The sequence below is a fragment of the Mirounga leonina genome, unplaced genomic scaffold (assembly GCF_011800145.1).
Source record: "Mirounga leonina isolate KUSES-001 unplaced genomic scaffold, KU_Mleo_1.0 Mir_93, whole genome shotgun sequence".
NCBI lineage: Eukaryota > Metazoa > Chordata > Mammalia > Carnivora > Phocidae > Mirounga > Mirounga leonina.
The window spans coordinates 16,584,039-16,608,662 of record NW_023270854.1 but is presented as its reverse complement, the minus strand read 5'-3'; the positions used below and the strand labels follow the sequence as shown (position 1 = coordinate 16,608,662).

The following is a 24,624-nucleotide window of genomic DNA, read 5'->3' as shown; positions in this document are numbered from 1 at the left end:
AATCTCTGGGAATCTGATCAAAGCAGCCATTTAGGGAGGAATGGAAACCATGCTGTAAGATGCTCACGACACGTAGCAGGGTGAGGATGGAGGGCTCCTGCTCTCCCTACCTGACATGGCCTGTGGTCCCTGCTCCAGCAGGAACACCTCATTCTCCCATATGTCCTGTTGGACCTACCACAAGACATGCCCAGCCAGTGTGTGGGACTTGAGAAAGGGGAGAGAAATTGATGGCATAAGACTTGTCTCCTTCCCCAGGGGAGCTGCCCCGTTTTGCAGAGAGATAAGACTTTCAGGTGTTACACAGGGAGCAATATGCAATTTGCAAACTCTAGTGTCATTGAATCTCAAAAGGCACAATTGAGGCAGGGAGCGTTTCTGGTGCTAGGAGGGGAGAGGTCAGGGTGGCCTGGATCTTCAGACAACATGCCAGGAGCGTGGAACTTGAGCATCGTGGGAAGGATTAAATTTTGGCTGGTGGGGAGGTGGGGAGGTGGGGAGGGCATTCCTGGTAGTAGTGTAGCAGAGCTGGAATGAGCAGGTCATGTGTAAGGGACAGGAAAAAAATGAGCTGGTGGGGACCGAAAGGCACAGAGTTCTCTCAGGAGCACGGCACACGAGTGAACGGCAGTGGGAATTCTACTTTTCCCCTTCCCCCGAGTGCAATTCTGAGCAGAGGGGAGAGGCAGTTTGCAAAGCCAGTAGAGCACAGGGATTAAGGGACAGACTTAGCAGCAAGACTGCCTGGGTCCACACACTGCCCATTCACTGTGTGACGTGGACAAGCTCCCAAAGTACAATAACTATACCTACCCCAGAGGATGACATGAGGACTGTGGGAGGTTATTCCTAGAAGTGCTTAAAGCAGGGCCCCGCACACAGGAAGCACTGAAGTAGTAGCTCTCAGCCCTGGCTGAACATTAGAGTCGCCCACCAGGAACTGGTATTCACCATTCACTATAATGGTGAATACAGGTCATTACGCACTCATCCAAAAGCATGGGCGGTGCAACACGAACAGTGAATCCTAATGTAAACCACGGACTTCGGGTGATAATGATGGCTCATGTAGGCCCACTGCTAGTAACAGCTCTATCACTCTGGTGGGGGATGCTGACTGTGAGGGAAGCCGTGTGTGGGGTGGGTCAAGGGCGGACATGGAAGCTGGGCTTTCTGCTCAGCTTTGCACTGGACCTAAAACTGCTCTAAAGAATGAAGTATTTAGGGCGCCTGGGTGGCTCAGTTGGTTAAGCGACTGCCTTCGGCTCAGGTCATGATCCTGGAGTCCCGGGATCGAGTCCCGCATCGGGCTCCCTGCTCGGCGGGGAGTCTGCTTCTCCCTCTGACCCTCCTCCCTCTCATGCTCTCTGTCTTTCATTCTCTCTCTCTCAAATAAATAAATAAAATCTTAAAAAAAAAAAAAAAGAATGAAGTATTTAAAAAGGGGAGAAATACCAGGGTCAGGGCTCTACCAAAAAAAGCAATTAAGCAGCATCTCAAGGGTGAAGGGCTTCACCAAGGGTATTTTCTAAGCTTCCCAGGTGATTCTAAAGGATAGCCAGAGCTCAGAAGCACTGAGCTAAATGAATGTTAGCTCTTGTATGATCGTGAAGGAGGTAGGGGAATTGGTAAATTGATGGAAGAGGAGGGATCTTTGCCTGGGCATGTATCAGGAGTGATTTTTGGCTCTCTTGTGGCACAAAAGTGCTAAGCTTTTGACAGCATTTTGAACCTCTGGGAGCAAAGCAGGCTGACCAGATATTCTTTAAATAAGAATGAGCAAACTGACTTCAGAAAGGAAAAAAAAAACCCTGCAGCATTACTACCATCAGGCTTAGTTAATAGACAGCTGAACCCTCTTATCAAAAGAAAACTCAAGGGTAGTTGGAAACAGTCCCTACCACGCACCCAGGCTAGCATAATGCCAAGAATGTGTCCAGAAATCTCAAAGTACATTGTGACCATAGAAAAACTCCTACATTAAATTGTAAATCCATCTTTGAAAGACATGGCATCTTGAGAACAGGACCGAGAACAGGACACCCCTAGACACTGGAGGACTCAGAGCTCGTTTATAAAAGCAAGTTAGCTTAGAATCCAGAACGACCAGTACTGCTAACTCAGCAAACACCCAGCACGCCCAAAATCAAACTCTGGAATTTCCTATCCAAACCTACTTCTTGTCTCAAAAAAAAAAAAAAAAAAATTGTCATTCGTTCTACTAATCATTCATGGGGCACACTTCAGAGTCCCATTTTTCATTCCCCTTCTGCATCCAATCCAGCAGGAACTCTTGGCAGATGGATCCAGAACCTGGCAGCTTCTTTTTTTTTTTTTTTTTAAGATTTTATTTATTTATTTGAGAGAGAGAATGAGACAGAGAGAGAGAGAGCATGAGAGGGGGGAGGGTCAGAGGGAGAAGCAGACTCCCCGCTGAGCAGGGAGCCCGATGCGGGACTCGATCCCAGGACTCCAGGATCATGACCTGAGCCGAAGGCAGTCGCTTAACCAACTGAGCCACCCAGGCGCCCCAACCTGGCAGCTTCTTGCCACCTGATCCAGGACCACCCTGGATTGGGCCACTTCCTCCCTTGTCTGGATCGTGGCATTGCTGCTTGCGGGTCTTCCTCGCTCTGCCCTGTGTCCTCTGCAGCAGCCACAGTGACCTTGCATGCCCCCACCTCCAGCTTCCTTCTGCCCCTGCTGGTCCCTCTGAAGAGAACACTCTGCCCCAGAATAATCCCACCACTGTCCCACTCTTACCCTCCCCACCTGTGCTCATGGCATCTCAACAGAAACAGCTTCCTTCTGAGACTCCTTCCTTTCCCTGCCCTCCTTTACTCTTTGTCACCTGACACCACTGGCTTTGCTGGTGTGACGAACGTGTGACTCCTTCTCTATCCCTGTCCCATGAGATCAGGACTTCACTGTGCTCCCTTACAGGGTCTCTAGGGTCTTGAATGGCTCTGGCATACAGGAGGCCCTCCATTAATCCTGATTTTTGAAGGCAATCCTCATGATCACTTCTCTTTGAGTTATACACGAGCACACATGTTAGTAGGTCTTGTTCTGGAAGACGGCTCTGGTAGAGGGAAATGCAGTGAGTAATGTAATAGGACCCGAGGGTACTGGGAGACAGAATTTTTGGCTTCTGATCCTGGCTTTGTTCCTACCCAGTTGTTAAGAACTTGGATGAGGCCCATGATCTCTCTGGGCCTTGGGTGATCTATAAAGTAAAAATCAACTGGGTTTGACCAATTAAATCAGCCTTTCTTAGATGTTGGACCTGAGTGTCAGTATTTTTTAAAGAGTTCTTCACAGGTAACAGAGAGCCAGGAGCGGGATAGTCCTTAGAGCTGGGCTTCCTGTGTGCCACTGGGCACAGGAATCCCCCCGGGACCTTGTTCAATTGCAGAATCCGATTGGCAGGGGAGGGGCCTGGGACTCAGGCAGTCTAACGAGCCCCAGGGCTGCAGCTGCTGTTGCTGCTCCAAAATCAACTTTGAAGGGCAAGGTCTTAGAGTCACTTCCAGCCCCAGGACTCCAGTGTTTCTAAAGGGTGAAAGTCCCTTTATTAAATTCTCAGAAAAATATCCGCCGTCACTTGACTCACTGCTCAATTTAAGCTGAGTTCCCAGTAAATGCCTGACAAGCTGCCCCCACAAGCAGCTCTCTGGGTGTTGGAGCTAGTTTTGCCTTTTTAGAAAACCAACCACTGCACCCAGGTGTGGGGGGTGGGGGGGTTGCACAAAACCAGACCCAAGAACTTCTCTCTCAAAAGCAGCCTGGGAGGCCTGCGGTCAGAGAAGAAACCGTCACAGTTTGATGGCTTCTCTTTGTCTGCTGCTCTGACAGAGCCTTGGTGCTTGCTATGTCCCTCTCTGTCATTCTTCTGGGCCATCTCACTGTGCCTCTGCCTCGTTCCCATCTCCTGGGACCCTGTGTGTGAGCAAGGGTGGCCCCTGGCAGCCGGTAGGAAAGCAGGGAGCCACAAGGCACCTGGGAGGAGCAGGCTCAGGTGGTAGGAAAGCTGATCTAGGCTGATGAGGAGGAAGAATCCTCACCCTACTGGCGTGGCAACCCAGGGAATGGGAAATGACAAGGACAGAGAGGGGGCAGCCACATAAAGATCAGAAGCTCAGACTCCCTGGAGCTCAAATGGCCCCAGGGTCTCTTGACATAGTGGCCTGCTCCTACAGCTCCTGCAGGGGAGAGGCCTTTTATAATTACTTCCTGTCTTCACAATCCCCTTAGACTGCATAGTCTCTAAAGTAATAGTCTGCTGACCACCAAGAAGCCACAGTAATTCAAATCAGGTCCCCACATTCATGGGGAGGAACCATGGAATGGTTCTGCAGGGGAGGAAAAAGTTTCCTCAACCCTGTCAGGGTCCTTGCATGGGTCTGAAAATTAAAAGACAAGGACAGACTAGCAGGAGAAAAGCATACACATTTTATTTAATTTTTGCACATACAAGGTAGCCTTCACAAGAGAATGAAGACCCGAAGAAGTGACAAGAGCAGAAAGCTTTTATACCTTTTAGACAAAGAAACAATAAGTCTGTGAAGAATTGATAAGACAAAGGGGTTTGGGCTAGAGGTAGCAAATGGTGAAGAAGTAAAGTAACTAGGAAGGTAAGAATGAGTGTGACAAGGTTGTTTGTGTACAGATCTGGCCCCAGATTCCCTGTCTCTGGTGATGAAAATGGCTTCCCTCCTCCTGGCACAGGAAATGTACCTTTCACATAGGATTTATGACCTGTTTCAGGGAAGCAGGGAAAGGATGGTTGGGGTGGGGGTAGGGGGCTCAGACCTTCCTCCTTCTGCCATTTTTAATAATTCCTTCAGTTTAAATTACTTAATATGCCAAGGTGCCATATTTTGAGGAAGGGTGCCTGAACCCTATCAGCATTTCCCCATCTCTTGGCAAAGCTGTGGAGAATATAACAAAAGTACCGAATGCATTATGTAATTTATCCCATAAATCCTTACTGAATGTCTGATGATAGCCAGACACTGAGCAGGCCCTGGAGGTACAGCAGGGAACACTGGACACATTTCTGTTCCCACGGAATTTACATCCCAGCTGGGGGATACTCACAATAAACACAAATACAAATAAATAAGCATCATGACTGGAAACAATCCAAGTGTCCATCCACAGGTGAATGGAATAACAAATTCTGGTAGATCCAAACAATGAAACACTGGAACACTGTTCCATGATTAAAGGAAGGAACTATCGACACACAAAAGGACACAGATGATTCTGAAGATAATTATGGGGAGTGAAAGAAGCCAGATACAAAAGAGTACATGCTCTATGATCTCATTTATATAAAATTCTAGAAAAGACAAACCTGTCTCCAGGGATAGAAGGCAGAGGGGTTGCCGTGTAAGATGGGTGGGAGAGAGGGGCAGAAGGGCTGGACCGCAAAGGGGCACTGAGAAATCGTTTGAGGGTGAGAGATACGTTCATCTTGATAGTGGTGATGGCTTCATGGGTGTATGCATGCATCAAAGCTTACCAAACTGAACGCTTTAAATGTGTGGTTCATTGTGTGTCAACTACACCTACACAAAGCTGTTAAATATATGTACACACACACACATTATGTCATGTGCTATGTGAAAAATAAAGATAAGAAAGGTAGGACATGCTGGGGGCAGGCGGTACTATGGGTGGCTGGTCAGAGAAGGCCTTAGTGATCCAGGTGAGTTGGAGCAGACACGAGAACTAGCCATGGGGCTACGTGGGGAGAGAACATCCGGGTAGAAGGAAGAGCAAGTGCAAAGGCCCTGTGGGAGCAAGCTGCTAGACCTCATTAACATCTTTGAGCTCTGAAATGGCTCAGAACTGAGTTAAAGCATTAAGATCGCCTGGGTGGCTCAGTCGGTTAAGCTTCTGCCTTTGGCTCAGGTCATGATCCAGGGGTCCAGGGATCAAGCCCCATGTCAGGCTCCCTGCTCAGTGAGGCATATGCTTCTCCTTCTCCCTCTGCCCCTGCTTGTGCTCCCCCTCATGCATACTCTCTCTCTCTGTCCCAAATAAATAAATAAATCTAAAAAAAAAAAAAAAGAATTGCCCCAAGCTTCACATACAGTCTTGCATCTGTCCTGACCACCCAAGTAGGGTCCGTGTCTTTAGCCTGAGCCTGGCTTCTTAACATCAGCTCTGGAAATCTGCACTAAGATTCTCATTCAAGAATTCAGAGATCAGTTTGATCCCTTCTTCTCTGAAATGGGCAGGCAGCCTGATTCCCCTTTCAAATTCTTATGACCAAGAATGACTGTGTCTAACAAAATACAGAAGCCCTCAGGGTAAAAAGAATTAACATTTACTAAGCATCTGGTAAGTGCCAGGCACTGTTCTAAAAACCTAATGTGTATTATCTCATTAGTGTATATCTCATATACCTTTTAGACAATCTACCCAGTAAGGTACGTACTATTATTATTCCTACTTTACACATCTAGAAACTGAGGCAGGTAAGAGGATAAGCAACAGGCCCAATTAAGAGGTGGGGCCAAGATTTGACCCCAGGCAATAAGACTCTGGAGCCAGCCCTCATAAATATCCACATGTGGCCTCACAGCCTGTTGCAAATCCTTGATTCTTAACCAGTGGGCCCCTGCACACCCCCACTGGCCCGGTCCAGGCCTGTCCCTGTACATGGCTGGGAAAACCTCCACAGTTGGAGCCGTATTATGGACTGAACTGTGTCCCCCTAAAATTTCTATGTTGAAGCCCTAACCCCCAATGTGTTGGTATTTGCAGATGCAGCCTTTGGGAGGTAATTAGGGTTAGGTGAGGTCATGAGGGTAGGACCCTCATGATGGGATTAGTGCCCTGATGAGGAGAGACAGTAGAAAGCTTGCTCACTATATGAGGACACAGCAAGAAGGTCACTATATGCAAACCTGGAAGAGGGTTCTCACCACAACCCCACCATGCTAATGCTAGTACCTTTATCTCAGACTCCAGCCTCCAGAACTGTGAGAAATTACTTTCTGTTGGTTAAGCCCCCTAGGGTGTGGTATTTTGAGCTGACTAATGCAGGTGGGGTCAGGTGGACCATGCCAGGTAGAAACCCCTCTCATAGGTCCAGCTCATTCTTGGGTTCATCTGGGGCTCAGATGTGGCTTCGAGGGGGTACTGGGAGGATCCAGAGAGTTGGCCTTACTCACCCATATGAGTGGGACTCAGGCTGAGGCCTGGGCTGATGTCTTAGGACCTGAGGGGTTGAGGTGCTGGGACTGGTCCAACCTTGTAGGACTCAGAAGAAGGGAGAGGGCAAACCAGGCAGTCAGAAGTGACAGAGTCTGGAGGCAGGCAGAGAGGAGGCTCAGGGTCCAAGGCTCACAAAGAACTAAAAGTAAGAGGAGGAGGTGGGTAGAGTCAGAGATACGAGAAGCTCCCAGGCATGATGGGACAAAGATAGAGGTAAATTTCATGGGAGGCCCTTGGCTGAGTGCATGAGAGGGAGAAAATAAGGCTGTGCTGGCCAAGACAAGGACACATGTTCCCAAACCAAATTTTGTTCTTAGTCCTGCCACCCCCGCCCCGCAACCACCTGCCCTGCGCCCCTCCCTTCAGAGTTGGAGCAAAGACCATCCTGGGCCTGATTTGGTTCCAGCTCTTCTCCCAAGTAGCTGTCTGCACTTGTCAAGTACCTTCTTTATGATCCTCACCTTTAAAAAGAGTCAAATGGTCGCTAGTACTAACACTGTGATTTCTACAGCAGTGAGACTCCCCATCTTGTCAGTCATCAGAAGTGCTGGACCGAGATTCTGTGATTACAAATTAAAACTGAACCCCAGCTGGCCCAAAGCTTCCCGAATGGTCTGCTCTAAGTTCTCAGAAGGTGGTGATGGAGTGGCATTTACAAAGACATTTAGCGCTCGTCCAATTTCCAGGGATTGCTGCACCTTTCTCTGTCCCGACATCTTGGGAGGGGCTCCTGGATCAATCTGTCACCTGTTCCCAAACTAGCATTGATTTGCCCTGAGAGCCAGCACCACAGTGAGAGCAACGGCCCAAGTCCAGCCCCCAGGAAAAGATGAGTGTTCCATTTCATGGCTCCCATAACCATTCACTCCTCTGACACACTTACCTAACCAAAGTCAAAACCAGAATGGGAGGACAATGTGAATTCTCGGCACAGACCCATTACCCTGGGGACTAAATGGGAGTTTCTCATCAGACCCTCAGGACTCATTCAAGAAATGCTCCAGGCATGGTCTGAGGAATGACTCCAACACTGAATTCATTCAGGAGGAATGCCCACCTGGGCTCCATGCCGGGAACACAGAGGCCTTGGGGTGCTGAAAGTTCTACCAGTCATCCTTAAGATTTGTTAGACCTACTTAAGCTCACAGGAACATGAAGTCCACAAAATGCTTTCCAACCCCAGATGAAATGCCTTTTCCTGTCTTAGTCAAGACAGCAAGATTCAGTCATCTTTATTTCTACCCAACGGTTCCTTGATGAAACACATTAATTATATCTTACCCTCCAAGAGGGAAATAGCAGAGGGGAAATGCAGCCAAGCTATGCTACCTTTCCTACCTCCAAGTTGCCCTATTTTTAATCAGTTCCAAAATTATAGTTCCATGTGGGGACATGTTCAAATTGGATAAAGTAACTATTATTTACAGAGCATTCTAAATTCTTTGCACGTCTTGATTTAATCCCCATACCAATCCCATAAGGCAGTACTATCATTATCCCCATTTTGCAGATGAGAAAACTGAGTCTCAGAGAGGCTAAGTAACTTGCTGAAGATGATACAGTGTATAAGACCTGGGGTTTAAATCCAGACAACCCAGCTTCATATCCTTGCTCTAAATGGTGGAAATAATCTCCTGTCCTTTGTAAGTAAAGTTGATGGTGACAATTCTGTTAGCAGGACAGGTGCCTTGAAGTGTTTCTTGCAGGAATACAGATGTTTTAAACTGATTCTCCAATACTCATTTGCCCAGACTCATTCTCGACCATCAACTCATGGTTTTTAGATGTTTGGCAAGGAGTTTGGGTTCCTGGGTGATCATGTCCAGCAAGCGGCCTCCAAAAACCAAAGTCTTCGACTCAGACAACAAGAACTTATACAACTCTTTGCTATAAACTGGAGTGGCTTCGAGAATATTACACAGTGTCCCAAAGCTCCTGGCATCTGTCTGTCCACCTAGATGTGAGGAATAACTAAAAAGTCTAAGACATCACTAAAATCACAGAGTCCACCATCTAAAAACCATCCAAACAGGGTTTCAGGTACAAACATGGATGAGAAAAACAGCTTCAACCTGGGTCTGTGTTCCAGCTCATCTGTTAAATGTCCACTTCTTTCCTGTCTTGGAAAATGTTCCACTGATTCTAACACTTTTCAAAACTATTCATATAAAAGTATCCTGGCTCTAAATACAACTACTATAAGCTAGGGCAGAGTGATTCAGAGTAGTTCTGGGACCACATAGCTTTCAGGGAATGGTCAGTAAAATGGTATTAGTTACTAATACCTAATATTTGGTACATGCTTAATGCACGCTTTGCTGACCATTCTACATGAATAATCTCATTTAAATCATCACAAAAAATCGTTTATGAAGACACCAAAGCACAGAGAAGTTAATTGACTTGCTCCAGGCCACACAGCTAATAAGTGGTAGAGCATGGCAACAGCAAAAGTGTGGACTTTGAGGAAGGACCCGGAGAATTTTGTCATCATTTACAAACACATGAGGCTGCGGGGATAAGAGATAAACAGAAATCCCAGTCCCTGCCCCTAAGAGCTGAACTTCCAACAAAAAGCTGAAGCGAGACTCGATCTCACAACCCTGAGGTCATGACCTGAGCCAAAATCAAAGGTCAGACGCTTAACCGACTGAGCCACCCAGGTGTCCCAGTCAGAGGGAGGTTTTTAAAAATGCAAACCTTCCCATGATCCTCTGCTGCCCCTAACTCCTTCCTAGTCTGGGCATCGTCTTTAGGACAAGTGTGCAAACCTCTTAGCTAGGACACATGGGTTCTGGGTCCAGCCCCAGCCTGGCCTCCCGGCTGTTCTCCAGTGCAGGCTGCTTGCCCCCCGGGCCCTGCCCATACCCCTGCCAGAGACTGAATGCACCCCAGTCATTCAGTCTGCCCTCGTGCCCTCGTGCCCTCGTGCCGTTGCTCATGCTTTTCTCATCTCAGGGGACGGGTGGTCCTTCCTTCCCTCCCATCCACCTTCTCCAGGCCCTTCAAGGCTTCATGCTGGTGGCACCTCTAAGAAAACTTCCCAGTACCTCCGCACTGGCCCCTCACCTACCCCCACCCGGCAGAGTCTGACTTAACGGCCTTTACTCTGGTCTTCCAGGATGCTTTCTCTTCAGCTCCATCTTAACACATGCTTGGTGTGGTATAATAAAAATGAATACTCAGTCTTTGTCCAGGTTCCTGGCACATGGCCCCTAAAACCCTTGGAATCTCTGGAGTGATGTCCTTTGCATGGTAATGAGAACCCCTAGGTAGCTTCAGGAGGGGGCCTGGTCCCAGAAAGACCAAGGCATGATTACAGGGTTGGAACCTCCAGCTCCACCCCCAGGCCTCCAGAGAGGGAGAGGAGCTGAAGACTGTTAATCACCAGTCATACCTACATAACGGAAGCCCCATAAAAACCCCTAAAGTCCTGGGTTCAGAAAGGGTCCAGGTTGGTGAACGTATCAAGGTTCTGGGAGAGTGGCATACCTGGAGAGGTCCCCAAGTGCTGCAGCCTTGACCCCGCACCCTGTCCTACGTGTCGATTCTATTTAGCCGCTCCTGAATTGTACCCTTTATGACAAAATGATAATCATAAGTCAAGTATTTTCCCTGAGTCCTGAGTTGTTCCGACAAATTATGGAACCTGAAGGAGGGAGAGGAGATTGGGGGAACCCTCTGACTTTGTAGCCAGTCAGACAGAAATGTGGATAATCTGGTGTCTGAAGTGGGGGTGGGGGGGCAATTTTGAGGGAGGGAGGTCTTAAACCTACGGAATCGGATGCTCCCTCTGAATATCTGGTGTCAGAACTGAATGGAATTGTAAAACAGACAGCTGGTGTCAGAACTGGTTGGTATCAGGAAGAAAAACCCTGACTCATTCTGCTAATTGTCTTCTGATGTGTCTGCTTCCTCCGCTGGATTGTGAGATCACAGAAGACAGGGGCGAGACATTTTCTTACCACCCTGCATCCTCCTATCTCGGGGTGTGAGGAGAACCGACAAAGTGCGCTTGATGCTTACAGAATAATGAATGGAATAAGAATGAAAACAATTATTCTATAGGCAAAAAGGAGACTTAGAAAGTTGTTTTCAAGTGGGATAAAGAGGCTTGCAAGGAGGTGATTTAAAAAGATTAATTAGGCAGGTGTTCGATGGATAGAGGGGGTAGTAGATTACACCGTTTGCCATGAATTCCTCCCATCCACTTACGCATGCCCTACTGCAATGTGACTTCGCCACTCCACTCTTAAAGGGGTGGCATCTGCTTTCGTGCTGCTGAAATCTGGCCCAGTGTCTTGCTCTGACCAGGGGGATGTGTGGGGACTGGCGTTACAGTGGAGCTCAAGAGGTTGTAGACTACTGGAGGATAGGAGCCCAGGTGGAGGAGAGCTGAGGTGGCCCAGCCGGCAGCCAGCATCCATGGCCAGACCTGTTGGTGAAGCCACCTTGGACCTTCCAGACCAACCAATCCACCAACTGACTCAAGTGGTCAGAGGGAGCACTGAGTGAGCCAGGCCAAGCCAGCAGAGGAACCACAACCCGCCCACCAAACCATGAGAAATAATAAGCCACTGCTGTTTCAGGGCACTCTGTTTTGTGGTGGTTTATTACATAGCTTCTCAGCCTCAACACTACTGACATTGTAGACTGGATAGTTCTCTGCTGTGGGGATCGCCCCAGCCAATGTCCAATGTCCAGCAGCACCTTTAGCCTCTCCTCCCTGGATGCCAGGAGCCTCCCTTTCCAGCTGTGACAATCAAAAGTATCTCCAGACATGGCCAGATGTCCCCTGGGAGCAAAAACACAAGTGACCCAGGAAACCTTCATATTGATTTTTCCTTCAAAGTCTTGAGGAATCAATATCCAGTTTGAGGCATAATTGGAAAAATGTTCCTTCCCCCCTGACCCATAGATGCCTCCCAGGTGGCCCAGATGAACCCAGCTGGTATTTGGGGAATCAGTACTACATTATCAGATAAGTTGGTCAGCCCTAAGTCAAGGTAGGCAAATGGCAGCCTTTTTTTTTGCTAGAATGTTCAGATACACCACGTATTCATTTCCTAGAGCTTCCAGAACACACTACTACAAAGAGGGTAGCAAGAAAATAACACAGATTTATTCTTGCACAGTTCTGGAGGCTAGAAGTCCCAAATCAAGGTTTGGCAAGGCCGTGCTCCCTCTGAAGGCTCTAGGAAAGAATCTTCCCTTGCCCCTTCCTAGCTTCCAGTGGTGGGGGGCAGTCCTCAGCATTTCCTGGCTTGTAGCTAAATCCCTGTGGTCTCTGCCTGTCTTCACATGGCTATGTCCCCTCTGTGTCTGTTTTCTCCTTTTTATAAAAACACCATTTATTGATTTAAAACCCACGTTAATCCACCACAATCTCCCCTTCATTTAAATAATTACAGCTGAAAACATCTTATTTCCAAATAAGGTCACATCCTGACATTCCAGGTGAACATGAATTTTGGTGGGGGGACACTATTCAATCTGTACACATCATGAGCAGACTGGCTCGTGGTGACTGTGCAGGCCTCCTGGCCTTCGTCCCCACCAGGTCCTCTGTAGGGCCGGGGCTGAGCTGACGAGGGACAGGAAGAGCAGTCTCACGCCTCCTTCTGATCCAGGTTTTCGGGGGCCCAGTCCACCCACCCTGCCTCCCCCTCACTTCTGCCTCTCTTTTTTTTTTTTTTTTAAAGATTTTATTTATTTGAGAGAGAGAGAGAGAGAGAGAGCACATGAGAGGGGGGAGGGTCAGAGGGAGAAGCAGACTCCCTGCCGAGCAGGGAGCCCGATGCGGGACTCGATCCCGGGACTCCAGGATCATGACCCGAGCCGAAGGCAGTCGCTTAACCAACTGAGCCACCCAGGCGCCCCCACTTCTGCCTCTCTTGTAATCGGCGCTCAGCACGGCGGGACGCAATCATGACCACTAAGAGGCCTCCTTGCTGAGAAAAGGAGTGTGTCTCTCTAGGTGTGAGTTCCTGGACAGATTTTTATCTCTTGTTCAGCTGCCTTTCTTTACATTGTGTTCAGAAGAGACCCCAATTCCTCGTTTGTGTACACGTTCTTTGCAACTTGCTTTCTATGAGGTAGAAAACATCTAGTTGCGGGGCGCCTGGGTGGCTCAGTCGTTAGGCGTCTGCCTTCGGCTCAGGTCATGATCCCAGGGTCCTGGGATCGAGCCCCGCATCGGGCTCCCTACTCCGCGGGAAGCCTGCTTCTCCCTCTCCCACTCCCCCTGCTTGTGTTCTCTCTCTCGCTATCTCTCTCTCTGTCAAATAAATAAATAAAATCTTTAAAAAAACAAATTAAAAAAAAAAAGAAAACATCTAGTTGCATTTTCCTCCCCTCGTCCCAACCCCCACATCTTCTGAAAAAAAAAAAAAGTTTTGATGCTACAGGGCAAACCATGCTATTATTGATGTTGCTTGCCCTTGGAATGCTCTCCCAGCTTTCCACTCCTCCGCCTGCCAAGCACACTTGACCTGTGGTATGCAAAGGTCCCAACAGCGCTGATCAATCTCCTCGGAGCCGTCTCACTTGTCCGAAGTACATGGTATGACAAGATTAGAGGGGCATAAGGAGGAGGACCCAGGGAGGATGGAGAAGGACTGTGCTAGGTAAGGAAAGAGGGAAGATCAGAAGGTCAACCTAGAAGCTCTCGACCCCAGAGCAGAACTGCAGATTAGGTCTATCAAACCAAGAAAAAAACCCTTGGGAAACACAGGAATGGGAGCTTTTTTTTTTTTTTTTTAAATGTTTTATTTATTTATTCATGAAAGTCAGAGAGAGAGAGAGAGGCAGAGGCAGAGGGAGAAGCAGGCTCCCCGCCTAGCAGGGAGCCTGATGCGGGACTCGATCCCAGAACCCTGGGATCATGACCTGAGCCGAAGGCAGACGCTTAACCATCTGAGCCACCCAGGCACCCCAGGAATGGGAGCTTTTGAACATCTGAGAGTGAAGATGTAATGACCCAAAGACTAAACTCAGGGAGATTAAAAATGAAAGTACTTTCCTTTGGGGGAACTATGAGTTAATCTGGTGGTTTATGGTGACCCAATGATGGCAAGAAAATTTGAGGCTAATATTATAATGAACAACCAGTGTTTAATCTTTGAAAGGCATTGGCACAAAATACAATTCATTTGCCTAACCAGCATTTAACACACTGGTAAAAGTCAAACTACTTGGCAGGTGAATATTTTAGGATGTAAAGAATTTTTCATCTTGGGGGCGCCTGGCTGGTTCAGTGGGAAGAGCATGTAACTCTTGATCTCAGGGTCGTGAGTTTGAGCCCCATGTTGGGTGTAGAGATTACTAAAATAAATAAATAAATAAATAAGAATTTTTCACCTTGGGCAATTACATTGGAATCACCTGGAGTCCAGATTGAATTAGTCAAGGTTGAAGGTCAAGCATTAAGGGGTTTTAAAAGTTCCCTGGGGGATATTCATGGGCAGCAATGTTCAGAACGTTACGGGTGTAAAAAGTCAGAACTTTCAAAAGATCATTAGTACCCAGCCCACTGACTACGAAGCAGAAAAATGCAACCACATCTATTATTGTATTGCCCCACCAATACTCCTTGCACCGTGACTGAATGCTTTTCCCAGTAAGTGGGCTACTTTTCCAAATGGCAAAACAGGAGTTTGGAAAGAGTACATTCTGTCATCTCAAGTCTTCAGTTGTTACCATAAACCAGTGCCCTGCTGGACTTCTAGGACGAGAATGAGGACTCCGTGCCCCGTCCACAGCTCAAGTTCTCTTCCTAAGTTTCTTTTCCCATTTTAACCTGCCCACCTGCCCCTGGGCTTCATCATGGCCTTCTCATTCCTCCATCCCTTAGCTCCCTTACCCCACAAACACTGGTTTTGCCTACATTTCTGGTCCTGTATTAACAGCAAATAACATAAATAACAAACCTCAATTCTTAAACGGCATTCCATCAGTAAAAGACCACTCGTTAAGTCTCTCTTCTGGCTAAAAAGGTGAGTAGAATGTTTTAGCTTAGTGTGAGACTAAAATTAATCAATCAAGAAATATGGACTGAGGGGCGCCTGGGTGGCTCAGTTGGTTGGGCGACTGCCTTCGGCTCAGGTCATGATCCTGGAGTCCCGGGATCGAGTCCCGCATCGGGCTCCCTGCTCGGTGGGGAGTCTGCTTCTCCCTCTGACCCTCCTCCCTCTCGTGCTCTCTGTCTCTCATTCTCTCTGTCTCAAATAAATAAATAAAAAAAATCTTAAAAAAAAAAAAAGAAATATGGACTGAGAGCTCAGAGGGACAAAGGCAAGAGTGGAAAACACATGAAGAAATACAGTATGTAGATACTCAAGGATCTTACCATCTAGACCAAGGATTGACAAACTAGAGCCCACAGACCAAATCTGGCCCCCTACCTGTTTCTGTAAATAAAGTTTTATTGGAACACAACCGTCCTTAAAAAAAAAAAAAACAACATATTGTCTATGGCTGCTTTTACACTACGATGGTGGAGTTGAGTAGTTGTGACAGAGACCATTTGGCCTTCAAAGCCTAAAATATTTACTATCTGGCCCTTTATAGAAAAAGTTTGCCAATGCTGATCTAAATTAACATCATGTATATTTATGGTACATATAAAGGCATCCACCCACCTATCCTCTTAGTAAATATTTATGTTGCACTGTACTAGGCCCTAGACGTCGCACTAGTGTGAGCAGAGAAGGTTCCTGCCCCCCTAGGAGGTCCACAGTCTACTGAACTGTCAATCCGAAGCAATAAAGAAGCACCAAAGGGGGGGCCTGTGCAAAAGGGCAGAGGATGTCTGAGGCTGGACAGAGCCGTGGTAACTAGAATTATTGTGAACCATAGAGATGGATTCTGAGTTGAATAGGATTGAAGAGGAGGGAGGGGAAGGCCTGGGCCAAGTTGGATTGAAGAGGCAGGAAAGTCTACTCCATGGATGAGGTTCAGCAAGTGACAACTGGACTGGCTCCCAGGATACTGGGGAGTGAGGGGGAAAAGGGCAAGTGATTTGTTCACCACTTACCTTCTGTACTGGACTTGAGGTTTCATGAGGGCAGAGACAACACTTATGTTGTTCATTTCTAGCTCTAGCATTATGTAACATGCCTGCCATATAATAGTTGCTTGATGAATATTGTTTAAAGAATTAAATAGTAGATGGGGGCGCCTGAGTGGCTCAGTCGGTTAAGCATCTGGCTCTTCGTTTTGACTCAGGTCACTATCTCAGGGTCGTGAGATCAAACTCTGCATCGAGCTCCATGCTCAGTGCGGAGTCTGCTTGAGATTCTCTGCCTCTCCCTCTCCTTCTGCCCTTCCCTGCGTTCGCTCTCTCTCTCTCTCTTTTTCTCTCTCTCATAAATAAATAAATAAAATCTTTTTTTAAAGGATTAAATAGTAGACAAATAAATGAATGTCTTGAATATCAGGTTATATATTCTGTAAGCCAGTTGAGTCAAGCATTTCAAGGATTCACAGATCATTCGGTGATAAAATGATCTCTGATCATACTTTGATACCAAAGAGTGGATAGGAAGATAAGAAAGCTAGTGTTTACTGAGCAACTACTACATAGCAAGAAACTTCAGAGGCATAAAATCATTTAATTCTCTCAGCAATCCTTTTACTTTGCAGATAAAGAAATTCAGTTTTGGAGAGGTTCAATAGCTGGCTATGGTCACACAGCCAGGAGATAGCAGAGCCAGAGTTCAAACCCAAGTCTTACTTTGTCATTCTCAGATCCAAGGCTATCGGCACATGCGCATGCCTACCAATCATTTTCCTGTCCCGCTCTGCAGAGCTCAGGCTCCTCAGAGTCCCCGTAAGGAACATCGTGACCAGTTCGGTAGCACTGGGGACCAAGAGCACAGGCTCTCCACCCAGCTTCAACCAAAGCTGTTCTGTTTCTCTACTTCACGTGTGGAGCTTCCTGATTTCATCTGAAAAAATACTTCTTGGGGAAATGAAAAAGAATAGAAGCCACTGTACTGGACCATACTACTTCCTAAAATAAAGCCAGAAGGCATGGTTTCCAGCCTTCCACCATCACCAGTGTGCTATGGGATCATGGCCAGCCACTCCTTCCTTCCAGCGTTAACACAAGAAAGATTCGGTGACGGTGACAAAACCCTGTTGCATCTCTTGACTTGCCAGAGAGAACAAGATTAAATGAAAAGCTCATTGAATGAATGAAAATGCCCGGACACCTTGAATACAATTCTAGATAAAGTTGTAATTCCATCAATGGCAGCAAATTAGAGGAGTGTGAACAATTTACCAGACAGAGCTCAGCTGGACGCTTTGGCTGACGCCTGCTCATGGCATCTAACATTAGGATGCAAAAAGCGAACAGGAGCCAATCTTTTGGCCTTACCTGATAGCAACCAGCCCATGACAGAATGCAGGGACCTTTGCAAACCGTCCACAGAGATACATTTACTTACCGACAGAGATGTAGCACATGAATATACTGATTCTGGAAGAATTCATAACTGGAAACAATGCCACACTCATCGATGGTGTGACCATTCTTATACCAAGTTACCTTTGGCTTGGGCTGACCTGATAATGAAGAAATAAGAATATTCTTATTACATTAAGTATTTTTAGAAAAGCAAATCCTAAAGCTACGAACAAGAATGGGTAATAAACACTAGGGATGAGCATGATAAAGTATGTCAAGTCAGGGAACTGGAAAATCTCCCTTTCCTTGATTCAAATGCATCATTCAATAAGCATGACTGAGCACGCTATGTGCCTAAGATGGTGTGGTGCTGGGGTGAGGATGAGGCATACAAAATGAAAGATGCTCTCCCTAATCTCAAGGAGCTATTAAGAAAAATTATCAAAAACTTGTATTGAGGCAAAAATGTGGATAGTATCTTCTTTCAATGTCACAGGGGGACAAAGGTCCATCTAAGAATTATCTAGGGGAATTTACTCTGTTTAATTCAATGATTACTACTGATTAAAATTCCCAGGTTTAGTGAAGTTACATGTACACTGGTAGATTTTTATCCAATGGAGAAGTAAATAATCTCTGCCTGGAAGAAAAAAAAAAAATAACTCTGTACGTCGTGGCTTATTGACCAGTGTTTTACCTGGGTCAGCAATCTTATCCTAACATTCTTTTATGAAATTGCCTATAAATACCTAATTCCTCAAATGTCCTCTGACCAGGATTTCCTACTTTCCAGTTCTCTCTTTACTCAAAGAATTGAACAAAAACCATTGAAGTGTTCATTTCATATTTGCATGGAAGTCCCTTGACCTTTGGAAAATTATACTTTGGCAGCGCTCAGAGTTGAGCCTATGTTACGGCACAGAAGAGGGAAGAACGAAGTAGAGGAACAAATGCTGTCTCCTGAGGTTAAAAGAGTCTGGGGTGAGCGTCTCCCAGGCTGGGACTGTGCATACCTGAGGGAAGTCTCACAGGAACTGCCCTAAGCCTAATCCCTCAGAAGGAGCTCATCCTGCCCTTGTGATGCTGATGGACTCATCTGGTGAAACCCCCAGGAATCCCATTCACCTCTTGGGATTTTCTACCCCTTGTGACAGGCGAAGGAAGGTTTCCAGTGTGTCGCAAGGAGCTTTCCCCCTAGCCTCCATATCATTGAAAACCTATCAAAATGTGCCATGTGTATAGGAGGAAAGCCCAGTATTGGGAAACAAGACACTTTCTAGATCCATCCTTCTTGTGTTTCTGTCTGATTTATCACAGGATATTTGGTGAGTAGCAGAGACTACTAAGAGAAGAACTCCATGCGCTTCTGAGACCTGTACCATGGACAGGACCTGAGCGTGCTCAGAGCCCCTGTCTCCCTCTCTGTGTCTTGTCTGATTTGGAGTCTCCCAGCTAGGCTACCTCTATGCTAATACCACGAATGTGCTTGGTGGCAACTGTGGTTGTTACTCCTTGCCCCCTCCCTTTAGGTAGGTGCCTGACTAATCAGTCCCCAGAACCAGGAGCAGACAGATCTGCGTGCAAGGACGGATCCTTCTTTACCAGTGGCTTGGCTGAGTCCCTTCCAGGCAAATGACTAAACCACCAAAAATGAGCTTCCCTGAAAAACCATCAAGGAGGTTGTTGATCATAATTCATTTCTATTGGTTCTTATCAGCCTTGTGTCCCCCGTTCAGTCAGTTTTATTAGATTCCTTCTCAGGAAGCATCTAATTGCCCCTTTTTTTGTGTATAATTGACTCTTTTTTTTTTTTTTAAGAAGGTATATAGGGTCTCCTGGGTGGCTCAGTCAGTTAAGCGTCTACCTTCAGCTCAAGTCATGATCCCAGGGTCTTAGGATTGAGTCCCGCATCCGGCTCCCTGCTCAGTAGGGAGCCTGCTTCTCCCTCTGCCTGCCATTCCCCCTGCTTGTGCTCTCTCCCTCTCGCACACACACACAAATAAATAAAATCTTAAAAAAAAAAAAAAAGAAGGTATATAAAGTATGCATGCAGCTGGGCCTGGGGAACTCATTCTAATCACTTGGACCCCTATTTTTTTTTATTCAGACTGATCAGGGCTAGTTGATGCCCCCAGTTTCTTAATGGCTGACTGGTTTTTTCCTTTTGTGCAGTATAGATCTGAATAATCAGCCAGAAATGAGACTTGCACAGGGAAGTGGTATCTTGTACCTTGTGGGTGGTTCTCTTTTCTTCCTCCACTTGCTGGAAACCTCACCCGAAAATCCTACCCTTGTTTTTTAAGCCTACCTGCAGGTCACATACTAAGAGCCACCTCCAGAATGTTTCACAAGCATCTGGCTAATATGTGTGGGGACTGGTGGCCAAGTTTAGGGTATGACCAAACACTGGGGCTTCCTGAGGAGCCACAGGGGCCCGAGTATGAAGGCTCAATGGTGGACTCGTGCATGTCCCTCCTCTGAATGGCTGTGGACAAACACCGAGAAAGAGTGGGGGCCCTTGGCTCTGGCCTTGTAGAAGAGCCTGAGCACAGAGTTGCATACCCCAGCACCCAGACCAGAGATGAGATTTTATTACGACTTCGGCTGAGGAAGCCTGGCCATTTCAGAAGCTGGCTCTTTTCTTCTTCTTCTCTAGAAAAAGGGATCTCAAGGGAGAAGAGTTTTCTGTGAATCCTCAGGAAAGAGCACTGGTGCCTCTATATGTTTTTGAAGGTAGAGACATAATCAAAGAAAGAAAACAACCCACAAGGTACAAGAGACCACTTTCCTACCCTATTATTTTGCTTCTACTATTTCCTTTTAATAACAAATCCTTCTTACCACTGGGGGTGCCTATTTGGGGTCAGGTCTGGGTTATGTACTCTCCAGTCCAGGGGGAGTTCCAGTCCCCTGCTTTTCCTCCATTGGGCACCCTCTGCCTTGGTTTTGACTTCTTCACTGCTGACTAGCCCACCTGAGGAACGCAAGCAGCCAGAGATGCATTTAACCAGTTTGGGGATATCAAGGAAAGAGTGATGGAAGTTTTCAGTAAGTCATCTGAAGCAAAGTTATTCATGCCATTCCTGTGCACACAGGAAGTGAAGACTGTATTATTTGAAAAAAAATAACAGGTGTGGGAGTCGCCTAATGAAGAACCACAATGTGAAGTGAAAAAGATCACTAAAATGTGTCCAGGAAGTTACTCGAAGAAATCCTCCAGAAAAAAAAAAAAAATCATCGTAGAGGATTTAGTTGTTCAACTGGTCACTCAGACCAAGCTTCCCAGGTCCTTTCCACAAGTGATGTTTTAATAATGCCTTTGTGAGCCAAAAACCATGGTCCACAGGGAGATTTCAGAGGTAATTAGCGGCTGACGGTTACCAGATATTATGCAGTGAAGCGAAGCGTCTGACTTCTCAGGAACTTTCTGGGAAAGCAATGTCGATAGAAAACAAAGGGTGTGCCTCTGGGGCCCTCCCGAGTCTGTCATCCTTTCATGCCACGTGAATCTGAAAAACAAAAATCCCTGACATCACCATTGGTTCCGGGACTCCTCTGACTTTCCTGGTTCTGTCGGTGGCTCTTTGGGAGAGAAGGAGCCCGGCGCTGCCCCCTGGCTTAGAGAGGGCTGGGTCTCGGCACTTGGGCTGGTGGGCAGGTTTTCTCAGGACCAGATGCTTCATCGTGGGGGGCTGTCCTGTGCACTGTCGCGGGCTTAGCAGCACCCCCTGGCTGCCACCAGCAACCCTCCCCCAAGTCGTAACCATTGAAAATGTCCACAGACATTGCTAGTTTCCCTGGGGAGGGCACCCCAGTGGAGAACCAGGAATCCGAGTGGAGGGCAAGGCAGCTGGAGCCCAGACTGAGAGAGAGAATTGCCTAAGCTGATAGCCACTGCCATCTCCTTTCTCTTTCTTTCTTTCTGTCCTCCAAGTCTTTTCACTGGGCTCAAAAAAGGACATAGCCACACATGCCTCCAAAAAAAGACGAGTTGATGAAGTGCAAATGAATCTCCAGGAGGGAGGTATTTTGAAACTGGGAAAGTACTGTTCCTTTGGCTAGCATTTTTGAGCAAGCACGTACTCATTGATACGAGAAGGCATTTAACACTTGATTAGTCACCAGGTGTGTTATTTCATTTCATCTCTTTTAAATTCCCTGAATGGTTATTAACACCTCCTGCATCTCTCGGATGAGGAAGCCTGAGGCTCAGAGAGAGGCGACAATTTGTTCAAGATCACGCAGCTCAAGGGGCTGCTGCCCTGGGGCACCCTTCAAGGTTGTGCTGGCTGACACTGTTAGCGTGCAAGGCGTCCCCGCAGCTGCACAACTCACGCAGCCCCAAGAAGGCAGGTCTGTCTGAACGCAGAGGACCCTTTCCGCTCTATCCTCCACGTACAGTGCTAGCACCACTCTGGAGAGCCCCACGCTTGTAAATAACATTTCGCTCTATCCAAATGGGAGGTCCCCACGTCTCCTAACCTTGGTGAGCCGGTCTCACATGCCACAAAGCTCAGTAGGATACACTTAGCATGGACAGGAGAAGGGCCCTTAGACCTGCAAACGGTGATGCTGGGGATGCCAAGGGTCCTAAAGCAGGAGTGAGCTAAGCTCTTGGTGGAAGAGGCTGGATCTTAATGGTCACAACTGTGTTGTAGAAGAGGAAACCCCTCTCCATATGGGTGGACCAGTTTCTTAACCGTTTAGGAATTGGTTCCAATTTGCAGGGCCAGGTTCAAGATGAAAATGAGGGGTTCCTTGTTCAAAAATGATTAAGCTATTTGAGATGGCAACAACAGAGCACTAAACTGAGCCCTGGGGCCCTTCTGGGCGTGGGGGTCAGTGTGTGAGGCTCACATCGTGGGATCCTGAGGCTGGCCCTGCCGGGTAGACACAGCCCCAGGAACATTCTGCTCACGAATGTCCACTAGCTCTTCCTTCCCTTTGATGCCTTTCCTGCAGCTTCTGATGTTCCCACAGCATTTCCTTAATCTCAAGGTGTTCTGTTTAGAAACAAGGTTATTCCTTGAAAACAAAAGAGCATTCCCAAACTGAAACACCCAAGCTCTCTGAATATCAGGATAAACATATTCGGAGAATACAATTCCTTCCTTTCCTCAGGAGGAGTGTGCAGGAAGCAACATTGTGCTTTGCCCTGAGGTTCAGCTAATGCACATAACAGGGAGAAAGTTGGAAAGCTGAAAAGGTAGTATGCTTGCATCAAAAAGGAAGACAACCACTTGGGTTTGGAACACAGCACAAGGACAAGGAGAGAAGCCTGATGAGCTGCAGGGATCTGGGATGGGGGTGGTGGTGGAAAGGGCGGGATTGAGCCAGAGAGACTGAAGGGAGGATTGTAAGAAGTTTTGTTCTGTGGTTGTTAATTGGATCCTCTCGACACTTGAATTTTAACACTCTTTAATAAAGACTTGAATTGCATTTCTGGTGGGTTTTGGTTATAGGGCATTTTAAATGCAGCTGTGCTAAGATTGGACCCCATGAGGTCCCTGGTCAACAGGTGTTATATTTAAAAGCATCATAAGCCCCTCTCGGTCTAGATGGTAAATTAGTTGCACAGAACAGAAAGAAACTCCGTCTGTAAAATGGCAAATAGACACCTCCAATCCAGATTATGTGATAAGTACGTTTGGTGGTTGATGGTTCCAATTGGTATAAAAAGGCCAGATTTGACATGTATTACTATTTACTTAGCAATCACAGAAATGTCTAATGGAAATACTGCTCTCAACTAGGTTGAAAGAAGTCTCAAAAACAACTAACTCCAAAGGACAACGTTCATGGTAGCCACCTTGTGCAAGGATGATGATTAGAGAAGACGTGGTGAGTATGGCTGAATTACTGTATGAATAGATGACTAAGCCAGAATGAGTGCGGGTCCCACAGTACTCAGAAAACCAAGAAAATGAATGGCAACATGCTGTCCTTTCACCACTGAGGAAATGTTGCCCACCACCCCCAACAAACATGCGCAGAAAGCAGCAGCTTTTCGGTTAACGCCAGTGTGTTTGCTTATCCATTTCAGAGGTTTGAGCAGGTGATGGGAGCTAGAGCTCTGGATTGGACTTGCGATAAAAGTTGATATTTCTCAGTATTATTGAACAAAGAATGTTAGGGCTAAATGTAAGCATAAGGCAGTAAGAATGGAACCTAAGTCCAGTTTTAAATTTTTTATGGTATTTCACAACTAAGAGTGTAAGTTGTATTCATGACCTCATCTACTGTTTTAACTCAATATAAAATATAGAACAAGGGTTGGCAAACATATGAAAGTATAACTTCAGAAAGAGAGAGAGAAGAAAGGAAAGGAAGGGAAGAAAGGGAAAGAGAGAAGGGAAGGAAGGAATGGAGGGGAGAGGGAGGGAGGGAGGGAGGAAGAAAGAAAGGCAAGAGAAAGAGACGTAGAGAGTCAGATTTAGAATCATCCTCCAAATAAAGATATTTGGGGTATTTATTGCTGGTCTGGTAAATTTCCCAAAGATGGGAACCATGCAATTTACATATCTTATATCCCCAGTTAGTATATTGATTGGACATGGCACATAGGTAGGTTTTACTCCCCACGAAGAGCAGTGAAGTTGGAGTCAGAAGTTCTAGTTCCAACACATCTGTTGATCGTTTCTGAGTGGCAATGTGTCTCTGGTGGTTAAGAGCTCCAGAGCCGGATACGCTGGGTTCACATCCCGGCTGCACACCTTACTAGCATTGTTAGTAAGCGTGTCGCAGCCCCTCTGTGCCTCAGCTTCCTCATCTGTAAAATGGTCTATATGTCGTTATAAAGATCAAATGAGTTATTGCCTGTAATGCACTTAGTACAGGACCTGGCACAAAAGTAAATGCTCAGTAAATGTTCGCACTAATTATTGAAAAAAAAAATGTGGCTTCAGTTGAAAACACTAGCCCATCTGACTGGCAGTGAGACTGGGAGCTCTGCAACACTTTTTTTTTTTAATAGCTTTAATGAG

The 24,624-nt window shown here is 46.7% G+C and overlaps 1 protein-coding gene and 1 long non-coding RNA gene across 3 annotated transcripts in view; one reads left to right on the top strand and one right to left on the bottom strand.

Moving 5' to 3' along the window:
* The window catches only part of ALPK2 (alpha kinase 2), a 120,547-nt gene that overhangs the window by 84,300 nt on the left and 11,623 nt on the right, over window positions 1-24,624 (bottom strand). The window contains exons 2-3 of the mRNA XM_034995875.1: window positions 21,023-21,150; window positions 17,682-17,799 (exon numbers count right to left, since the gene is read on the bottom strand). Of these exons, the coding sequence (XP_034851766.1) occupies window positions 17,682-17,799; window positions 21,023-21,131 (227 nt within the window). The 5' untranslated portion in view covers window positions 21,132-21,150. The remainder of the gene's footprint in view (window positions 1-17,681; window positions 17,800-21,022; window positions 21,151-24,624) is intronic.
* The window catches only part of LOC118004502, a 49,946-nt gene that overhangs the window by 14,799 nt on the left and 10,523 nt on the right, over window positions 1-24,624 (top strand). For both annotated transcript variants that reach the window (XR_004677604.1, XR_004677603.1), the window contains exon 5: window positions 23,395-23,482. This is a non-coding gene — a long non-coding RNA (uncharacterized LOC118004502). The remainder of the gene's footprint in view (window positions 1-23,394; window positions 23,483-24,624) is intronic.